Source organism: Leucoraja erinacea, chromosome 11 (genome assembly GCF_028641065.1).
Source record: "Leucoraja erinacea ecotype New England chromosome 11, Leri_hhj_1, whole genome shotgun sequence".
Classification (NCBI taxonomy): Eukaryota; Metazoa; Chordata; class Chondrichthyes; order Rajiformes; family Rajidae; genus Leucoraja; species Leucoraja erinaceus.
Window position 1 is genome coordinate 48,492,837 of NC_073387.1, and position 17,991 is coordinate 48,510,827.

At 44.5% G+C, this 17,991-nt stretch overlaps 1 protein-coding gene across 1 annotated transcript in view; it reads right to left on the reverse strand.

Moving 5' to 3' along the window:
- The window catches only part of tgfbi (transforming growth factor, beta-induced), a 69,878-nt gene extending 53,555 nt beyond the window's left edge, over positions 1–16,323 (reverse strand). Inside the window, exons 1-2 of the mRNA XM_055643202.1 lie at positions 16,131–16,323; positions 15,715–15,813 (exon numbers count right to left, since the gene is read on the reverse strand). Of these exons, the coding sequence (XP_055499177.1) occupies positions 15,715–15,813; positions 16,131–16,249 (218 nt within the window). The 5' untranslated portion in view covers positions 16,250–16,323. The remainder of the gene's footprint in view (positions 1–15,714; positions 15,814–16,130) is intronic.
- Between the last annotated feature and the right edge of the window lie 1,668 nt (positions 16,324–17,991).

Consider the following 17,991-nt stretch of genomic DNA (forward strand, 5'->3'; position numbering starts at 1 on the left):
TAAGCATGGGTTCACTGTAGGTGTTGTCATCATTGAGGATTCAATGTGCGACAGGAGCTTTAGCATCAACAACAAATGTGGAGGCAACAACATGACATTTTTATGCTCAATCATTCCCATGGTGTCCTCACCCAGATCTCAGACCCTCATGTATAGAAATGTACAATAGGGTTTCCTCCCACAATACGAAGAGTGTGGGTTCTTGGGTTAATTGGTCTCTATAAATTGCCCCTAATATATAGGGAATGTTTGCGCAAGTGGGATAACATAGAGCTTGTATGAAAGGGTTTAGTTTCATTTAGTTTATTGTCACTTTTAGCTTATTGTCAAACATTCTTTGTTACGCACCACCCAGTCAACGGATAGATTATACATGTGCTTATACACAGTGTACAGATACAGGATAAAGGGAATAACTTGAGGTGAAAGTGAGAAATGCTGGTGTTGGAGTAGAGGTTTCAAAGAGTGCCGCGATTGTAGTGAGTGTTGGCAGATCTACTTCTAGGACCAGCGCGCAGAGTCGCCTGGTTTGGGCGCCAGCTTAATCTGGGTCAGTGGTTAGCGTGGACTTGTTGGGCCGAAGGGCCTGTTTCCATGAACTAAAAAAACGTCCTTAACTAGGACTACTGAAGAAAAAAACATTTATAAAACAGCTTTGTATGTTTTGTTTAGTTTAGAGATACAGTGTGGAAACAGGCCATTCGGCCCACCGAGTCCGCGCCAACCAGTGCTCCCCATACACTAGCATTATCCTACATACTAGGGACAATTTACAATTTTCATCTGTAAATCTTTGGTGCGTGGGTGGAAACTAGAGCAGCCAGAGAAAGCCCACGTGGTCTCAGAGAGAATGTACAAATTCCATACAGGCAGCACCAGTAGTCAGGATCGAACCCTGCCCTGTAAGGCAGCAATTCTACCTCTGCGCCACCATGCCACTTGATGTCTTAAAATAACTTTTATTTCTAAGCATCTAACATTAGTTATATTCACACCTGACTGTTTGCCATTTAAAAACCACACTGGAACAGAATTTCATAACATTGTCTACAGCAAAGCACCCAGGAGGACTCATGCTCCAGGAACCATATGTACATGTCTCCAAGCTCCAGAGAGCTTCGATACTTTCTAAATGAGAATGTTCTGACTCAATGATCGCGCAGCTGTTGCTGCTATCTGCTTTCTCAGAGATGATTACTTTCCTCCTTTACACGATTTATGAAATCTTGTCTTCTTGGCAGATCTGACTTCCAGTGACAACGGTTCATTCCTGTACTGTGTAGGAAGGAACTGCGGATGCTAGCTTAAACCGAAGATGGACACAGAAAGCTGGAGTAACTCAGCGGGTCAGACAGCATCTCTGGAGAAAAGGAATAGGGGATGTTTTGGCTCGAGAACCTTCTTCCGACCTGTGGCCCATACAGACATTCCATGTCCAGCCGATGTTTTCTCAGTCTCACTGTTTGCTTAAGCATTATATATATTCTCCGTGGATTGTCACCTTTATCTTCTCCATGGATTGTCACCTTGTCGTGGTGGAGAAGCTTGTGTGGACCTGAGATCCTGAGAGCGATGCCGTCTGGAGCTATGCTCCTGGTAGGGCCACCCATGGCGGTAAGGTCAAGGGGGAGGTCTCTGACAAAGAGAAATCCAACCAAGGCCTCAATGGTGGAACAGGCGGAGGACGACGGCTGACCTTAGTGGAGCGTCACAACGGCTGGGAAGGCGGCTGAAGGCTGCAGCAGAAAAGGGGCTCCGGTCATCTTGGACTCCATGCCACCGGATCCTGACCCAGATCTGTCAAGGACCGTGTGGTGGCTGTCTGTGCACCAGTCTCCCCACGTTAAGTAAAGTCACGCACAGGCGTCCTCCATAAAGGGAATAGCACACTGGAGACATATCTTAGGCCCCCTTCATATCATAGGCCTCCTTCAGCCATGACCGAAGGGGTGCCTAAGATACATTTTATCTAGTGTGGTTGTGTTGTGGATAGTAATAAAGTCAGAGAGTCATACTGTATGCAAACAGGCCCTTCAGCCCAACGTGTCCATTCCAACCAAGATGCCCCATCAATGCTAGTGCTACCTGCCCGTGTTTAGCCCATATTCTTCTAATGTACCTGTCCAATTGTCTTTTCAGTGTTGTTACGGTCCTGCATTGTAGATGCTTGAGTTTGAGTTTAGCTTATTGTCGCATGTACTGAAGTAACCAGTCAGCGGTAAGACAATACATGATTACAATTGAGCCATCCACAGTGTACAGATATTTAAAAGAGTGGAGCGATTGTAATGCGTGATTACGGATCCACTTCTGTGACTTGCACACAAAGAGTCACCTGGGTTGTCACCCAGAGGGATGTGAATCTGTGGAATTCTCTGCCACAGAAAGCAGTGGAGGCCAATTCATAATCATAATCATCATAATCACACTTTATTAGCCGTATGTTTTGCATCATACAAGGAATATTCACTGGATATATTCAAGAGAGACTTAGGTATAGATCTTAGGGCCAACGGAAACAAGGGATATGGGAAGAAAGCAGGAACGGGATACTGATTTTGAATGATTAGCCATGATCATATTAAATGGCGGTGCTTGCTCGAAGGGCCGAATGGCCTACTCCTGCACCTATTTTCTATGTTTCTATGTCACCATTTTGGAGGGTTTATTGGAGAGAAGGAGGGATATGAATTATTAACATTGTAATGTGTTCCTAAAATCAAAGTATAAATCTTAAAGATGAATTTTATCGCTCTTATCAAATAGTTATTCTTGCAAATTATTATTTGATGGGGTATCAATACAATGGCATTTATAAAATGGAAAATGCATTGGTTGCAACATAGAAATAAAGGACCCACGTAACAAGAGATGCGATGTGATATATATTTAAGAGGACCCAACTATTCAAGTAACTGTACTTATAACATGCAAGTACGAGATGCAAGTAAGATTAGCTATAAGCATACTGCTAAACTCCAGAACGACTGTAGAAGGAACGGCATAGTGGTGCAGCGGTAGAGTTGCTGCATTACAACGCCAGGGTCCCAGGTTCGATGCTGACTATGGGTGCTGTCTGCACAGTTTCTCCCTGTGATTGCGTGGGTTTTCTTTGGGTGCTCAGGTTTCCTCCCACATTCGAAATGCATACAGGTTTGTAGATTAATTGGCTTCTGTAACTTGTCCCTAGTGAGTAGGATAGAAGTAGTGCGTGAGGTGAGCGATGGTCGGCACAGACTCGGCGGGGCCAAAGAACCTGTTTCCGTGCTGTACGACTATGACTCTCCATGAAAGATGGAGGTGTCTTGTTTGTTACAACAGTGCCCGATTTCAAACAAGATAGTGTTATTAATTAACTCTGTGTCAGCCTGAAGAAGTGTCCCGACCTGAAACATCACCCTTCCTTTATTTCCCAGAGATGCTGCCTGACCTATTGAGTTATTCCAGCACTTTGTGTCTATCTCAAAAGTCGTTTCTGGAGATGCACTGCGCTTTGTTGAACACTGACGAGATTCTCGTTCCATTCTTGCTTTCTGCGGCAGTAGTTCCAAGGAACCTAGAACTAAAATCACGGATTTTGCAGACCACATTTTCCACTCTTGAATTTCACAAATGATTTTTTTTTTTTAATATGATTATGCAAGACACCAAAATAGTCAACTTTCTTAGCAACCAAGTCTTATTGATTGCAATGGAGAAAAACACAGATGTTGTATATGGTAAGGAACTAATAGAATAATGCACAAAACGTTGGAGTAACTCAGCTGGTCGGGTAGCTGCTCTGGGAAAAAAAGAATAGGTGACGTTTCTGGTCAAGACCCTTCTTTAGACCGAAGAAGATGTCACCTATTCCTTTTCTCCAGAGATGCTGCCTGACCCACTGAGTAACTCCAGCTTTTTGTGTCTATCTTCGGTTTGAACCAGCATCTGCCGTTCCATCTTACACAGAACGTGGCCCATTTCTCATAACTGTTCAGCTTCTACATGTGCAATACATCCTTACTTCAGAGGCAAGTCATTATATAAAAGCATTGTTTAACCATGACATAAGGAAACATGAATCTGTACAGCAAAAGGTTGCATTGGAAATCTGGCAGTGTTTATCGTGTGATCAGAGTGAATTATGACGAGGGTATATAATTACTTGGAAGCAAATTTCCAACCACTACAACTTTGTGACTCATGAAAGCAACCCACGGATAAATCCGAGTCATATCACCCGGCTAAGATTCCTGTATCAAGGAATGATCATACAGCAAATATAATAATTAGGTAGAAACAAAGAACTGCAGATGCTGGTCTGTACCAAAGATGGACGCAAAGTGCTGGAGTAACTCAGTGGGTATAATATAATAATTAGCACACTTATATCTTCGTTTTGAAGCTTAATGCATTATGTTTCCAATTAAAAAGGAAAGTCTTGCGATTATATCTGTCTGAAGAAGGGTACAGACCCAAATAGTTTGTCTGTCCATTCCCTCCACAGATGTTCAGTTCAATTCAGTTCAGTTCAGTTTAGTTTATTGTCACGTGCTGAAAAGATTTTGTTACACGCTAACCAGTCAGCAGAAGGACAATATATGATTACAACCAAGCCATTTACAGTGTATATATCCATGATGGGGGAATAACGTTTAGTGCAAGATAAAGCCAGCAAAGTCCGATCAAGAATAGTCCGGTCACCAAAGAGGTGGACAGTACTTCAGCACTGCTCTCTAGTTGTGGTAGGATGATTCAGTTGCCAGATAACAGCTGGGAAGAAATTGTCCCTGTATCTGGTAGGCCATTCGGCCTTCGAGCCTGCACCACCATTCAATATGATCATGGCTGATCATCCAACTCAGTATCCCGTACCTTGCCTTCTCTCGATACCCCCTGATCCCCTTAGCCACAAGGGCCACATCTAACTCCCTCTTAAATCTGAACTGGCCTCAACTACCCCCCTGAGGGGGGGGGTCCCCCCAGGAATCCAGTCTGGGTGAACCGTCTCCTGCCCGGAAATCATAAGTCCAGACCTTAAAAAAATATATGGGCTTCATGAATTGGTCCTGACCCCAGATTCAGTCTGACTTGTTAACGCAATACTCTCCCCTCCCTATGGTGTTCATAAATGATCCTTGTCCTCAGAAATTGCCAGTACCAAAACTGTAAAAACGCAATACTCCTAGGTGTCCCCTCACCAAGACCCCCTGTTAACAACTGCAAGTAAGACCCTCCCTGCTCCTATATACTCAAATCCTTTTGCAATGAAAAGCTTAACATAGCCCACCAATTTCGCTTTCTTTACTGCCTGCGTGCACCTGCAGGTGCCTACTTTTCAAAAGGACTGGTGTACCATGCCACACCTAGTCTCCGCTGCATGGCCTCGCCCCCCCCTTTCCCAATCGGCCACCCATTTAGATATAATAGGTCTTGCTTCTTTCCCGTTTGTTTTTGGCCACCAAAAAAGGGTGTGATAACCGCCACATTATCCACATTATACTGGGCATCTGCCCAAACATTTTGCCCCCACTCACAACCCAGGCCTAATCCAAGTCACCTTGCAGTCCCCCTCCTAGCATCCTCCTCACAGCTAACACACTGCCCCCCAGCTTAGTGTCCATCCCCAACCGCAACTTGGAGATATTTGCCTTCCAATTCCCCCCCTCATCCAGATCATTAATATATATTGTAAATAGCTGGGGTTCCCAGCACTGAGCCTTGCTGTACCCCACCTAGTCACTGCCTGCCTCCATTGTGAAAAGGACCCCGTTTACGTCCTACTCTTTGCTTTCCTGTTTTGCCAGCCCCAGTTCTCTACCACCAATCAACTGAACCCCAATGGGGCCGTGTGTTTTAAGTTTGTATACTAATCTTCTTATGTGGGACCTCGTGTCAAAAGCCTTCCTGCTAAGTCCAGATACACCACCTCCCACGGTTTCTCTCCCCCTAATCCCACGGCTCCTAGTTTACATCCCTCGAAAACTCTATCAAAGATTCGTCAGACCATGGAAATTTACCCTTTTCGTAATCCATGCTGAACCTTTGGGTCCATTGATTTTTCACCACTGTTTCCCCAATTTGGTGCTGCTATCCCCCCTTTGTCTTTTTTAATAACTTGACTCTAGCAGTTTCCCCTCCCCACTAAACCGATTACTGCCTTGCCTTGCCGATGCAAGTGTGAGGTATAAATGGAGTCAAATGGAAGGGAGTGGTTGGTTTTTGTGTGACTGTCCCCTGGGCTGCGTCCAACACCACAATTCGTGGGGGCTGCAAAATTTTCCTTGCGGCCTTGGATTGGAGCTGTTCACAGGGACACAACCACAAGCTGTCCTGGCATCCTAATTCAAATTATTACATTTCTATGGTGCAGTCTGTAGTAAAGTTGTGAGAGAGTGTAGGGAGGGCAGCTGCATGACGGTTCCGTATCAGCCTTATCTATGGTAAGTAAGAGGGATAGGGCCCGGCTTTTTCTTTGGTCCGTTTGCCTTCTTTCAATATGTATCTTGTCCTGGGAGAAGCATTTTTTTGGTGATATTGGACTCCAAGTAAATGCAAAGTTTTCCACTCATAGCTACTTTGGCGCTGTCATGCAAACTGGGGTATGTGTACCACTAGGGCGCCATGTCCCATTTGAGTGTCCTCGGACACACAGCGTAATTTTACGAATAACGATTACCAGCAGTCGTGCAGTTCACTTTCTGTATCACGCTTCTTGCATTCATATTACATACTGTATAACTGTGTGCTCAAGGAAATCAAGTCAGCCCTGCGGACCGCTGCAGCGCAAGAAAACAGGCAAGCACCAGTCGTGGTTCATTGTTCAGAGTCTTCTTCACACACTATAGTGCCTTTATTACACCGCGGGTAAGGCGATCAATACTCCGTTAAAGTCAGCCTGCCCCACCATCACGACCCAGTCCAAGAAATGAAAGAAATTTTTTTTGTGAGTGTAGGAAAATACACATAAGAGTCGTGGGAGAGTTCTCAGCGGTAGAACAAGAAACGATAGGACCGAACAGAAACGAGTGACAAGTTAGTGGACGACCAGGGAAAAAGCGAGCAGGGGTGCTATGGTAAGTATGAGAGCCTGGGTATACATTGCTTGGGGTGGTGAGAGACCACGTGCAATAATCATACGCGCTCGGATACCATGGAAGAGGAAAAACACAGAAGACGGGAATAGGTGAAGGTGTGCAGGAGCCAGAAGGGAGAAAGCAGTCAAGAGGAAAACGTGTACACTGGTAACCTGTGTGGTTGGGCTGCATGGGGGGAAGAAAAAAAAGGAACAGAGGACAGGGAAGGGACAGGGGAAGGAGGAAAGCGGAAGCGGATTTAGATAGGACGAGTCATACTATTGACAAGACGTCAGAGAGACGGAGAGAGATGAGAGGTAATGACAGTGTAGAGAGAGGGAGACACGAGGGGAACGAATAGCCACAAGTTCCTTAATGTAGAGAGGTAAGAGAGTGATGATGAGATAGAGAGGATTACAGAGAGAAATGGTAGAGAGAGACAGATGGTGAGGATAGAACAGCTCTAGCATAGACAACAGAAGAGGGAAGAGGGAGAGAACCTAGAGACAAATTAAAACAGCCTAGTGTAAGACTGCCCAGAGCGAAATCATACATGGCTGCTGCTTCAATTTTACTTGGGCCTTCACAGCTGAACGTGGCGACATAGAGACCAGGACGGAGAAAAGGTCGTGTGGGAAGGGAGGGGGGCGTTAGTGTATCTTACGATACAACTCCACAGCAGAAGATCTGGCGGTGGTCTGGACCGACTGAGACGGAGGTGGATATCGGGCAAAAAAAGATGAACTCCTAAAAGGGGCGAGAAGGTACAGGCCGAAGCAACATCACAACGCTTTGGTCTCACCAGACCATAAATAAGTGTAGTGAATTGGGCCACAACCTAGGAACAGCGGATTCAGTCGAGGTGGAGAGGTGCAAAAAGAAGGTGATAATGTTTTTCATGTTTGATTGAGGGTGAAATACTGAACGTGGTCGCCGAGAGGGGAAACAACTGAGCACAATATAAGTAGTGCAATCACAATGTATTCAATAGGGGACCGCTTTGCCACAAAATGAGGCATCCTGTTGGAATTAGAAAGACAAGCGTGCACTAAAACGGCGGTACTCAGTAAGGGATAGGTGTACCGAGTAAAAATTCAGAAGGACACGGTGAACCTCAGGGCCAGATGCCTTCAAACTAAAAAAACCCCCCAGTCCGAGACCCAAGGTCAAAGGCCGCGCGGAATCGGCACTCGAGTTCAGGTAATAATCCCAGAATTTGCAAAAGCAGGAACTTCTTGTCTGGGCACAGGAGAAGCGACTAACACTGCATTACTACCTGGTTTTTTTAAACGTAGGCCACCATAGGGTTCATGAAATGCACCCACCAAGGGAGAGTCGATTGAAATACATCTAAGGAGGATTAAGATTAATTCCCAAGGCCTGGCCAGGTGATAACCTGCAGATGTTATGGGAGTTGACAAGAGAAAATGTGAGCTGGAGGTCTGGCCCAAGATTTTGTAATAAAAAAGAACTGAGAAAGCAGATGCGGGGTTTATACCAAAGGACTAGACACAAAAAGCGCTAGGGAGTAAACTCAGCAGCTCACGGCAGCATCTCTGGAGGAAAATGGATAGGTGATGTTTTATTTATAAGTCATAGGAGACCCAGAATTAGGCATACCTTGGCCCCATCCAGTCAACTCCGCCAGTTCAATCATGGCTAGGATATATCCCTCCCTCCCTTCCTAACCCAGTTCTCCCTGCCTTCTCCCCATAACCCTTGACACCCGTACTAATCAAGTGGCAATTAATTTCACAAAATCACCAGCCTCTAAAGAAATTCCTCCTCTTCTCCTTTCTACAGGTCCGTCCTCTTATTCTGAGGCTATGGTCTCTGGTCCTAGACTCTCCCACTAGTGGAAACATCTTCTCCACATTCACTCTGTCCATGCCTTTCGCTGTGCGGTAAGTTTCAATGGATCCCCCCTCAGGTTTCGGGTCAGAACACTGATTGTAGTGGGTGGGGGTGGGGGAAATAATGCAGCACCTGTCCTCATACCCCCTCCTTCGACTACATCCAGGGACCCCCCCGACAGTCCTTCCAGGTGAGGCAGAGGTTCACATGCACCTCCTCTAACCTCTACTGCAGCTGGTGTTCCCAATGTGGGCCACTGTACAAACTAACCCTGCTCCATCGTGCTGCCCGTATCCTTGTTTAATTATAATACACCCTATCATTAAACATAAAAGTTAGCACAATTTAGTCATGCATTGCCTTATAGTGGATAATAGCCTCACAGAGTCTTCCATAATTCTACAGAGCAGGGGAATTATGCAGAGCAGATGCATGTGTGTGGGAGTTATAGGCATGCTTTCGCAGGCAGAAATGACTACATTGATTTGAACATCAAAGAAAATTATCGAGCTGTTTGCAGTGAGCAGAGGACCCCTGACATGATGTTACAATTCAAATAAGAAGGGAATGCAATTAATTCGTCCCTGAGTAATACTATTAGACAATTAAATATACCAATATTAAGTCAGCTTCCATCAATAAAGGCCCCTGAATGCTTAAACGAGCAATTAAAAATACAGAATATAGAACAGTACAGCACAGGAAAAGGCCCCACAGCCCACCATGACTGTACTGAACGTAATGCTAAGTTCAACTGATCTCTCCTGCTTACACGAGATCCATATCCCTTCATTTCCCTGCATTTCCACGTGCCTATCCAAAAGCCTCTCAAATGCCACTATGGTATCTGCACTACACACCTGGCAGCACGTTCCAAGCAGCCACCACTCACTGTGTAAATAAACTTGCCCAGCATGTCCCCTTTAGTTCGGTTTAGTTTAGATTTACAGCGTGGAAACAGGCCCTTCGGCCCGCCAAGTCCGCACCGACCAGCGACCCCCGCACACTGGCATAATCCTACACACACGAGGGACAATTTTGACGTTTATACCAAGCCAATTAACCTACAAACCTGCACTTCTTTGGAGTGTGGGAGGAAACCGGAGCACCTGGAGAAAACCCACGTGATTCAGGGGAGAACGCGCAAACTCCGGAACAGACAACACCTGTAGCCAGGACTAAACCAGGGTATTTGGTGCTGTAAACGCTCTAAGGCGGCGACTCCACCGCTCCGCCACCGTGCCACCCTATGCCCTTCTCACCTTAAAGCTATACCCCCTAGTCTTTGACATTTCCACCCGGGAAAATGGTTCTGATTGTCTACTGATGCTAGTGACCTGAGAATTATTCACACCAAGGAGAACATGTTATATGAAGAAAGATCAACTTTGGTAATGTTGCTCTCAATTTTTAAGTAACAAACATTCACAGATTAGACTTACAAGGTTTCACAGTCTTATGCCCCTGTCCCACTTAGGAAACCTGAACGGAAACCTCTGGAGACTTTGCGCCCCACCCAGGTTTCCGTGAGGTTCCCGGAGGTTGCTGGTGGTTGCCGGAGGTTGTAGGTAGTGGAAGCAGGTAGGGAGACTGACAAAAACCTCCGGGAACTGCACGGAAACCTTGGATGGGGCGCAAAGTCTCCAGAGGTTTCCGTTCAGGTTTCCTAAGTGGGACAAGGGCATTACAGCTACAGAGATCCAGGTTCGATCCTGACTATGGGTGCTATCTGTATGGATGCTGTATGTTCTCCCTGTGACCTGTGTGAGTTTTGTCCAGGTGCTCAGGTTTCCTCCCAAAGTCCACCAGGTTAGTAGGCTACTTGGCTTCAGTAAAATTGTAAATTGTCCCTAGTGTGTGTGTGTAGGATAGTGTTAGTGTACAGGAATTGCAAGTTGGCGCAGACTCGGTGTGCCAAAGAGCCTATTTCCCCCCGCTATATCTCTAAACTAAACTAGTGTGTACAATTAGCTGAATTTGTACAGAGATGTTAATACCCGGTTTCCCAGCAAAAAGGTGCTCTATTTGAATGATTGTGTTAAATGTGATAAATACATTTTAAAAACGGAAAGGAAGTGAAAGAACACAAGCGTGGACACTGAGCTATGGAGAGATAAAAGGCGTTCTAATTATCATTCCTGTGAGCATGATCAACAAATTGGTTCAAGACTCAGAATTCTCTTACATCCTGCTGATAAAATGAAGATGAGAGAGCGAGGGGGCAAGTAACAAAACCGCTGCCTCACAGCTGGAACAGCTGGAGTTCTATGATGACTGACCTCCAGCGCTGTTTGTGTGGACTCTGTACGTTTCCTCTCTGGCTGTGTGGGTTTCCCCTTGGTGCTCCACATTCCTAGCACACTCCTAGCTCACACACACACAGACAGACAGGCTGGTAGGTTTATTGGCTACTGTCAATTGTCTATTGTGTGAAGAGAGCACAACCAGAGGGAGGTCCTGAACTACTATTGGATGTTAAGTAGGAAAGAACTGCAGATGCTGGTTTAAATCGAAGGCAGACACAAAATGCTGGAGTAACTCAGCGGGACAGGCAGCGTCTCTGGAGAGAAGGAATGGGTGGCGTTTCGGGTCGAGACCCCTCTTCAGACTGATGAAGGGTCTCGATCCGAAACGTCACCCATTCCTTCTCTCTAGAGATGTTGCCTGTCCCACTGGGTTACTCCAGCATTTTGTGTCTGCTATCGGACTATCTTCGATTGGACTTTACTGGCTTTACCTTGCATTAAATATTCTTCTCTTATCATGCATCTCTGCACTGCGAATGGCTCGATTGTATTAATCTATTGTCTTTCCGCTGGATGGTAAGCACGCAGCAAAAGCTTTTCACAGTACCTCGACACACGTGACAATAAACTAAACTAATCTGGATGAGCAATTGAATCTGTGAGGAGTTGATGGGAATGTGGAAAGAATAAAATGGGATTAGCCAAAATGTGTATGAAGGAATCCTACACACACACACACTAGGGACACTCTTCGTCAGACTGAGAGTCAGGGAAAAGGGAAATGAGAGAACAAATTAATGTAAAATATGCAAAAGAGTAATGATGATCAAGGAAAGGTGGAGCCCACAATGGTCCATTGTTGGTGGTGGGCTAGGTGATAACGAGTTATACAGACAATGAAACTCAACAGGTCGACAGTGAAACTAGTACAACGACTAGGGTAGGGGAGGGACAGAGAGAGAGAGAGGGGTTGCAAGGGTTACTTGAAGTTAGAGAAATCAAAACCCATACCGCTGGGTTGTAGGTGGCCACAGCAAAATACAAGGAGCTGTACCTCCAATTTGCACTTGGCCTCAGTCTGACAGTGAAGGAGGTCCAGGACAGATAGATAGCCTTTTATTGTCATTCAGAAATCTGAACGAAATTGCAGCAGTCATACATATAATACCATACAATAAAACAACAATAAACACACATTAACATCCACCACAGTGAGTCCACCCAGCATCTCCTCACTGTGATGGAGGCAAAAGTCTTAGGTCGCAGTCTCTTCCCTCCTCTTCTCCCTCTGCGCTGGGGCGATACCCCACCAGTAAGGTCAGTATGGGAATGGGAAGGGGAGTTAAAGTGTTTAGCAACCGGGAGATCACATGTCTATAATGGGATTAGCGTTGGATTTATGTAAACGGAAGTTTAATGGCTTGATGGATTTAGTTTAACTGTGGAACTCAAAAGGTGCTGATGAGATTTACCAGAATATTGCCGGGCCAGAATCATTTCAGTTTTCAGGAGAGATTGGAGACACAAGATGCTGCAGATGCTGGTAAACACGATCCAAAACACTAATTGTTACAGGAACTCATCAGGCCAGGCAGCATCTGTGGGGGGAAATTGATAGATGACATTTCGGGTAAGGATCCTTCTTTAGGCTGATGGAGTTGTGGGCAGAAAACCGGAAAAGAGATTTATGGGCGAGGCAAAGCTTGGCAATTGGATACAGGTAAGGGGGAGGTAACTGGTAGACGGGTGGAGTAAGTGACATAGGTCGGAGGTGAAATTAGAGTACAGGGCATTGAGAGAGCAATCTGATTGAGGTATACATAATTATGAGCGTCATAGACAGGAGAGATAGTAGGAAAAATGGGTGTAAAGTGCTGGAGTAACTCAGCGGATTAGGCAGCATCACCGGAGAACATGGATGATTGATGTTTCGACTGTGGATCTCTTGATTCTCCAGAGACGCTGCCTGACCCACCCACCCCGAGTTACTCCAGCACTTTGTGTTCTTTTGTGCAACCCAGCATCTACAGTTCCTCGTTACTGCTGAGATAGTAAGTAAAGTCTCTGCGTGGCAAAGCTATCTAAGACTAGAGGGAATAGATTTAAACTTTGTGGTATGGAGGGGATCTGAGGAAGAATCATATAGTCAAGGTGGTTGCAATCTGGTACAACTGAACTGAGGTGATGGTGGAAGCACTTACTCTCACCACATTTCAGAAGCATCTTGAAGTTCACTTAAATCATCAAGGCATTGTAATCTCTGGACCAATTGTTAGTAACTAGGACTATAATGGATAGGACCAGGTGGTCAAAGACCCTGTTTCTGTATTGCATGCCTCTGTGAATTATATGGTATTCCATTACGAAATAAACTCATAAGGTGTGGAGCTGTGGAGGCCAAGTCATTGGGTGTTTTTAAGTGAAGATTGATAGGTTCTTAGTGAGAACAGTCTTGAATCTCCAGTCAAAGGTTACGGGGAGAAGGCAGAACAATGGGGTTGAGAGGAAATAATAGATCAGCCATGATCCAATGGCAGAGCAGACTCAATGGGCCGAATGGCCTTATTCTGCTCCTGTGCTCGATGTCGTTATTTACATTTTTTTTTGTTTAATGTAAAAAAAAGAACACTGAAATATCTACTCTATAAGGTGGGGTAACGGTAGAGTTGCTGCCTTACAGTGCCAGAGACCCACTTTCAATCCTGACTAGGGGAGCTATCTGCACTGAGTGTGTACGTCCTCTCCGTGACCTGCGTGGGTTTTCTCCTGGAGCTGCAGTTCCCTCCCACACCCCACAGATATACAAGTTTGTAGGTTATTTGGCATGGTAAAATTACAAATTGTCCCTAGAGTGTGTGTGGGATAGTGCTAGTGTGTGGGGATCGCTGGGTGGAGTGGAGTCAGTGGGCCGTAGGGCCTGTTTCCGCGCTGTATCTCTAAACTAAACTAATCTACTCTATAGTCATTTGCGTGAGAGGCACAATATCATTTCAAACTCTGATCTGAACGTTGTACTGGCTGCCAATTCCTTGTAGTGTTTGAAGTTTGCAATGCTTGAAGCTCCTTGTTATTTCTGAAGTACTCCATATATAACCTACGCACTCTTGCCTTGATATGAAAGCTTTGTTTAGTCCTTCATCTGGTTATTAACTAAATAAATTGATGGATATTTCATTTCAGCATTCCCTTCAATGCTTCCTTCATTCATTGCACACACCTATCTGACTAATACATTGATCAGTGTGTAAGTACCAACGCTGTGGAATTTTTTTTCTCATGCCATTTGTTCTTGATTACGATGCTGCTGCACATGTATAAACATTAAACATTTCTACAGAGAATTGGAAATAAATTGACTTTCATCCCAACAGATGATGAAGAATATGGAACATTTGTTCTTTCCCCACTCAAAAAATTATGGGCAACCCATCAAGATTTCTTTTACGTGTAGCAAGGAACTGCAGATGTTGGTTTAAACCGAAGATAGACACAGAAAGCTGGAGTAACTCAGCGGGGTCAGGCAGCATCTCTGGAGAAAAGGAATAGATGACGTTTCGGTTCGAGACCCTCCTTCAGATCCTTCTGTCTCGACCCGAAACGTCACCTATTCCTTTTCTCCAGAGGTGCTGCCTGACCCGCTGAGTTACTCCAGCCATTTGTGTCAAGATTTAATTTACATTGTGGGGACATATTGATCCAATTTAGACTTCAATGTTCCATAAACTCGGGTTTCTGCCATTATTTATTATTTTCCACCTCCGTTACCTACTGTTGTGAAATGGCAACATGTGCATGTGAGGTATCCAACGGCAGTTTTAAGTTGAAAACCTTCAGCTCCAGCAACAAAGGGAAGTATGTGAAAAAGTTACACAACTGGTCACTTTCTGCCAACTCCCATACTATTCGGTGTTGTGATATTTCATCTAAAAAAAGCTTCACTTTCCAGAAACATTTCCCCTACAGAAATCCAATTTTCTCATAATGCATATTTATTGCCACTGGACTCAGTATATCCAGACAAAGGAAAACTGAAACCTTTTTTTATAATCATCTGTCTGAGGAAATCAGACCTGCCTACTCAAGAAAAGCACATTCACAGTCAAACATCCTTTTGTAATTTACTTCTGCCAGTGCAGTTCTGAACGGGATCTTTTGCTCATTGTTTACCATTAAATCCCAAAGACATTTGGTGAAGTATAATATTATGTTTTTTATCTTGGGCGGATCAATTGCCAATTCAAGAATTATTCCCTCACGGTTTAAAACAATTTCATTTCTTTTAAATCTTTAAAAAAAATATATATAAATTATAGATCCCGATCAAAATGATACCTGGAGGAGTAAATTACAAAAGGAAGCTGAAAATGTTGTTATTTTTTTTTAAATCTTTGCACATATTGCCAGTAAAAGTACTTTAACAATGTAGGCTGGATAATGAATTCTACACAGTTGTTATGACCATTACTAACATGATTAAGAATCAACAGGATATAATTCCCCGAATATTTTCGGTCTCATGTTTGAAACCTCAGATAAACTTTAGGTTCTAAGTAGCTCACGTGGGTTTGCCGCAGATTTTCCGATGGTACCACTGTTTGCAGTTGGAGAAGTATTTCTTGTTGGACCCTGCGACTTGCTGCATTGCGCACACATTGGGGCTGGAGTGGGGGGAAGAACACACATATTTTTCTTTTTAACCATGGAAAGCTGAACAGGAGTAGCTCGGGAAGGAGCTGAAGCATAATCCATCTACCACACAGCCATTCAATGAATCTATTGTTTCAAGTTTAGACTCACTCAAAACCTCGCACCAAATTCGTTTTTTAACTTTCAAAAGCGTTAAAGTCATTTAGCCAAGACTAGCTCAAGTAGTGTGATTTAAGCACCACAAGGCATCTGGTTTACAATAACCTGGCTATAAAGTTTATAAACTTCAGGGAAAAGTTCTGTTAAAATTGCTTTAAAAGTTTCTCACCCATGCTGCCTGCCTCTGATCCTGCTGTGCTGCAATACTTGTTTGTAGGGGGATATCGCTCTGGTCAGGGTAATGCAAAAGAAAGCTAAGGCAAAACCAAAGAGAACAAGGTACTTCATTCTGACTGTTTTCCCCAGCAAAAACCTAGGCTGTCTGCTGAGGTAAGAGACTGCCTTTTACACAGTTGCAATTTATAGAGCCCTGGACTGGAGGGGCGGAGAGGAGAATTAACATGCAGGATCTCACTGATGTAACTTGTGGGCAGGTCAGGACCCTGCTTGCCGGGGGAGTAACACGCAGAACTGTCATCTAAACTTTAAAGAACCCTCTCTCCTTCTCCCTTGCTTACTTTGGCAGGATGTTTGCTTGATTTCTAGGCTTTTGAAACTGAAGTTAAAGAAATTCACAGAATTACATTCAATGGAATTTAGAAGGAGGAGAGGGCATCTTACAGAAACATATTAAATTATTAAGGGATTGGACAGGCTTGATGCAGGAAAAATGTTCCCGACGTTGGGGGAGTCCTGAACCAGGGGGTTGCAGTTTAAGAATAATGGGTAGGCCGTTTAGGACTCAGATGGGGTAAAACCTTTTCACCCAGAGATTTGTGAGATTCGCTGCCACAGAAGGCATTGGAGGCCAATTCACTGGACGTATTCAAGAGAGAGTTGGATATAGCTCTTAGGGCTAACGGAATCCAGGGAGGAGAAAGCAGGAACAGGGTAATGATTCTGGATTATCAGCCATGATCATATTTAAATGGCGGTGCTGGCTCGAAGGGCCGAATGGCCAACTCCTGCACCCACTTTCTGTTTCTATGTTTCTAACGCAATAGATTACACATAGAGTAACAAACTCCCGGGGAATTAAAAAAATTGGAAAGAGGCAGAATTGGTTTTGAAATATATGAAGGTCATGTTGGGAGGTCATGTTGCAGTTATATGATACGTTGGTGAGGCCTCATTTAGAGTATTGTGTTCAGTTCTGGACACCATGTTATAGGAAAGATGTTGTCAAGTTGGAAAGGCTGCAGAGAAGATTTACGAGGGTGTTGCCGGGATTTGAGGGTCTGAGCTATTGGGAGAGGTAAAGTAGGAGCTTGAGTGGTGATCTAATAGAGCTATATAAAATCATGAGAGGAATAGATCGGGAAGACGCATAAAGTCTCGTGCACAGAGTAGGAGAATCGAGAACCAGATGACATACTGTAGATTTAGGTTGAAGGGGAAAAGATTTAATAGGAATATGTAGGATAACTTTACACACTAAAGATGGTGGTTGCATGGAACAGGCTCTGGAGTAGGTACTTGAGGCAGGGATTATCGCAATGTTTAAGAAACAATCAGACAGCCACATGGATAGGACAGGTTTCGAGGGATATGGGCCAAACGCAGGCAGGTGGGACTAGTATAGATGAGACATGTTGGTTGGCATGGGTAAGTTGGGCCGAAGGGCCTGTTTCTACGCTGTGTGACTTGTATGGCTCTAACAGAAGCAGCACATCAGTCCCACAAGTATGCCCCATCATCAAGCATGGTATCACAATGCAAACTGTTTTATTATAATCTGTATCATCTGTAAACAGGCCAATTGGCCCACCACGTGTATACTGACCAGTGAGCGCCCATCCTTATTGATCCCATCTTCTTCACTTGGCCTTTGGCCTTCAATTGTTTATCTAGTGACCGACAGCAACTCTACTTCCACCATTCTCTCCTTCAGAGCATTCTGTTAATATTGTCAGGTAATATTGGCCAATGCATCTGGTGTTGGTCTTATTGCAACCCTTTGTAGCACTTTGAACCCATTGGGTGGCTTACATCATCGCTATTGCTTGCGCTAGATTTTCATTCAAATCTGG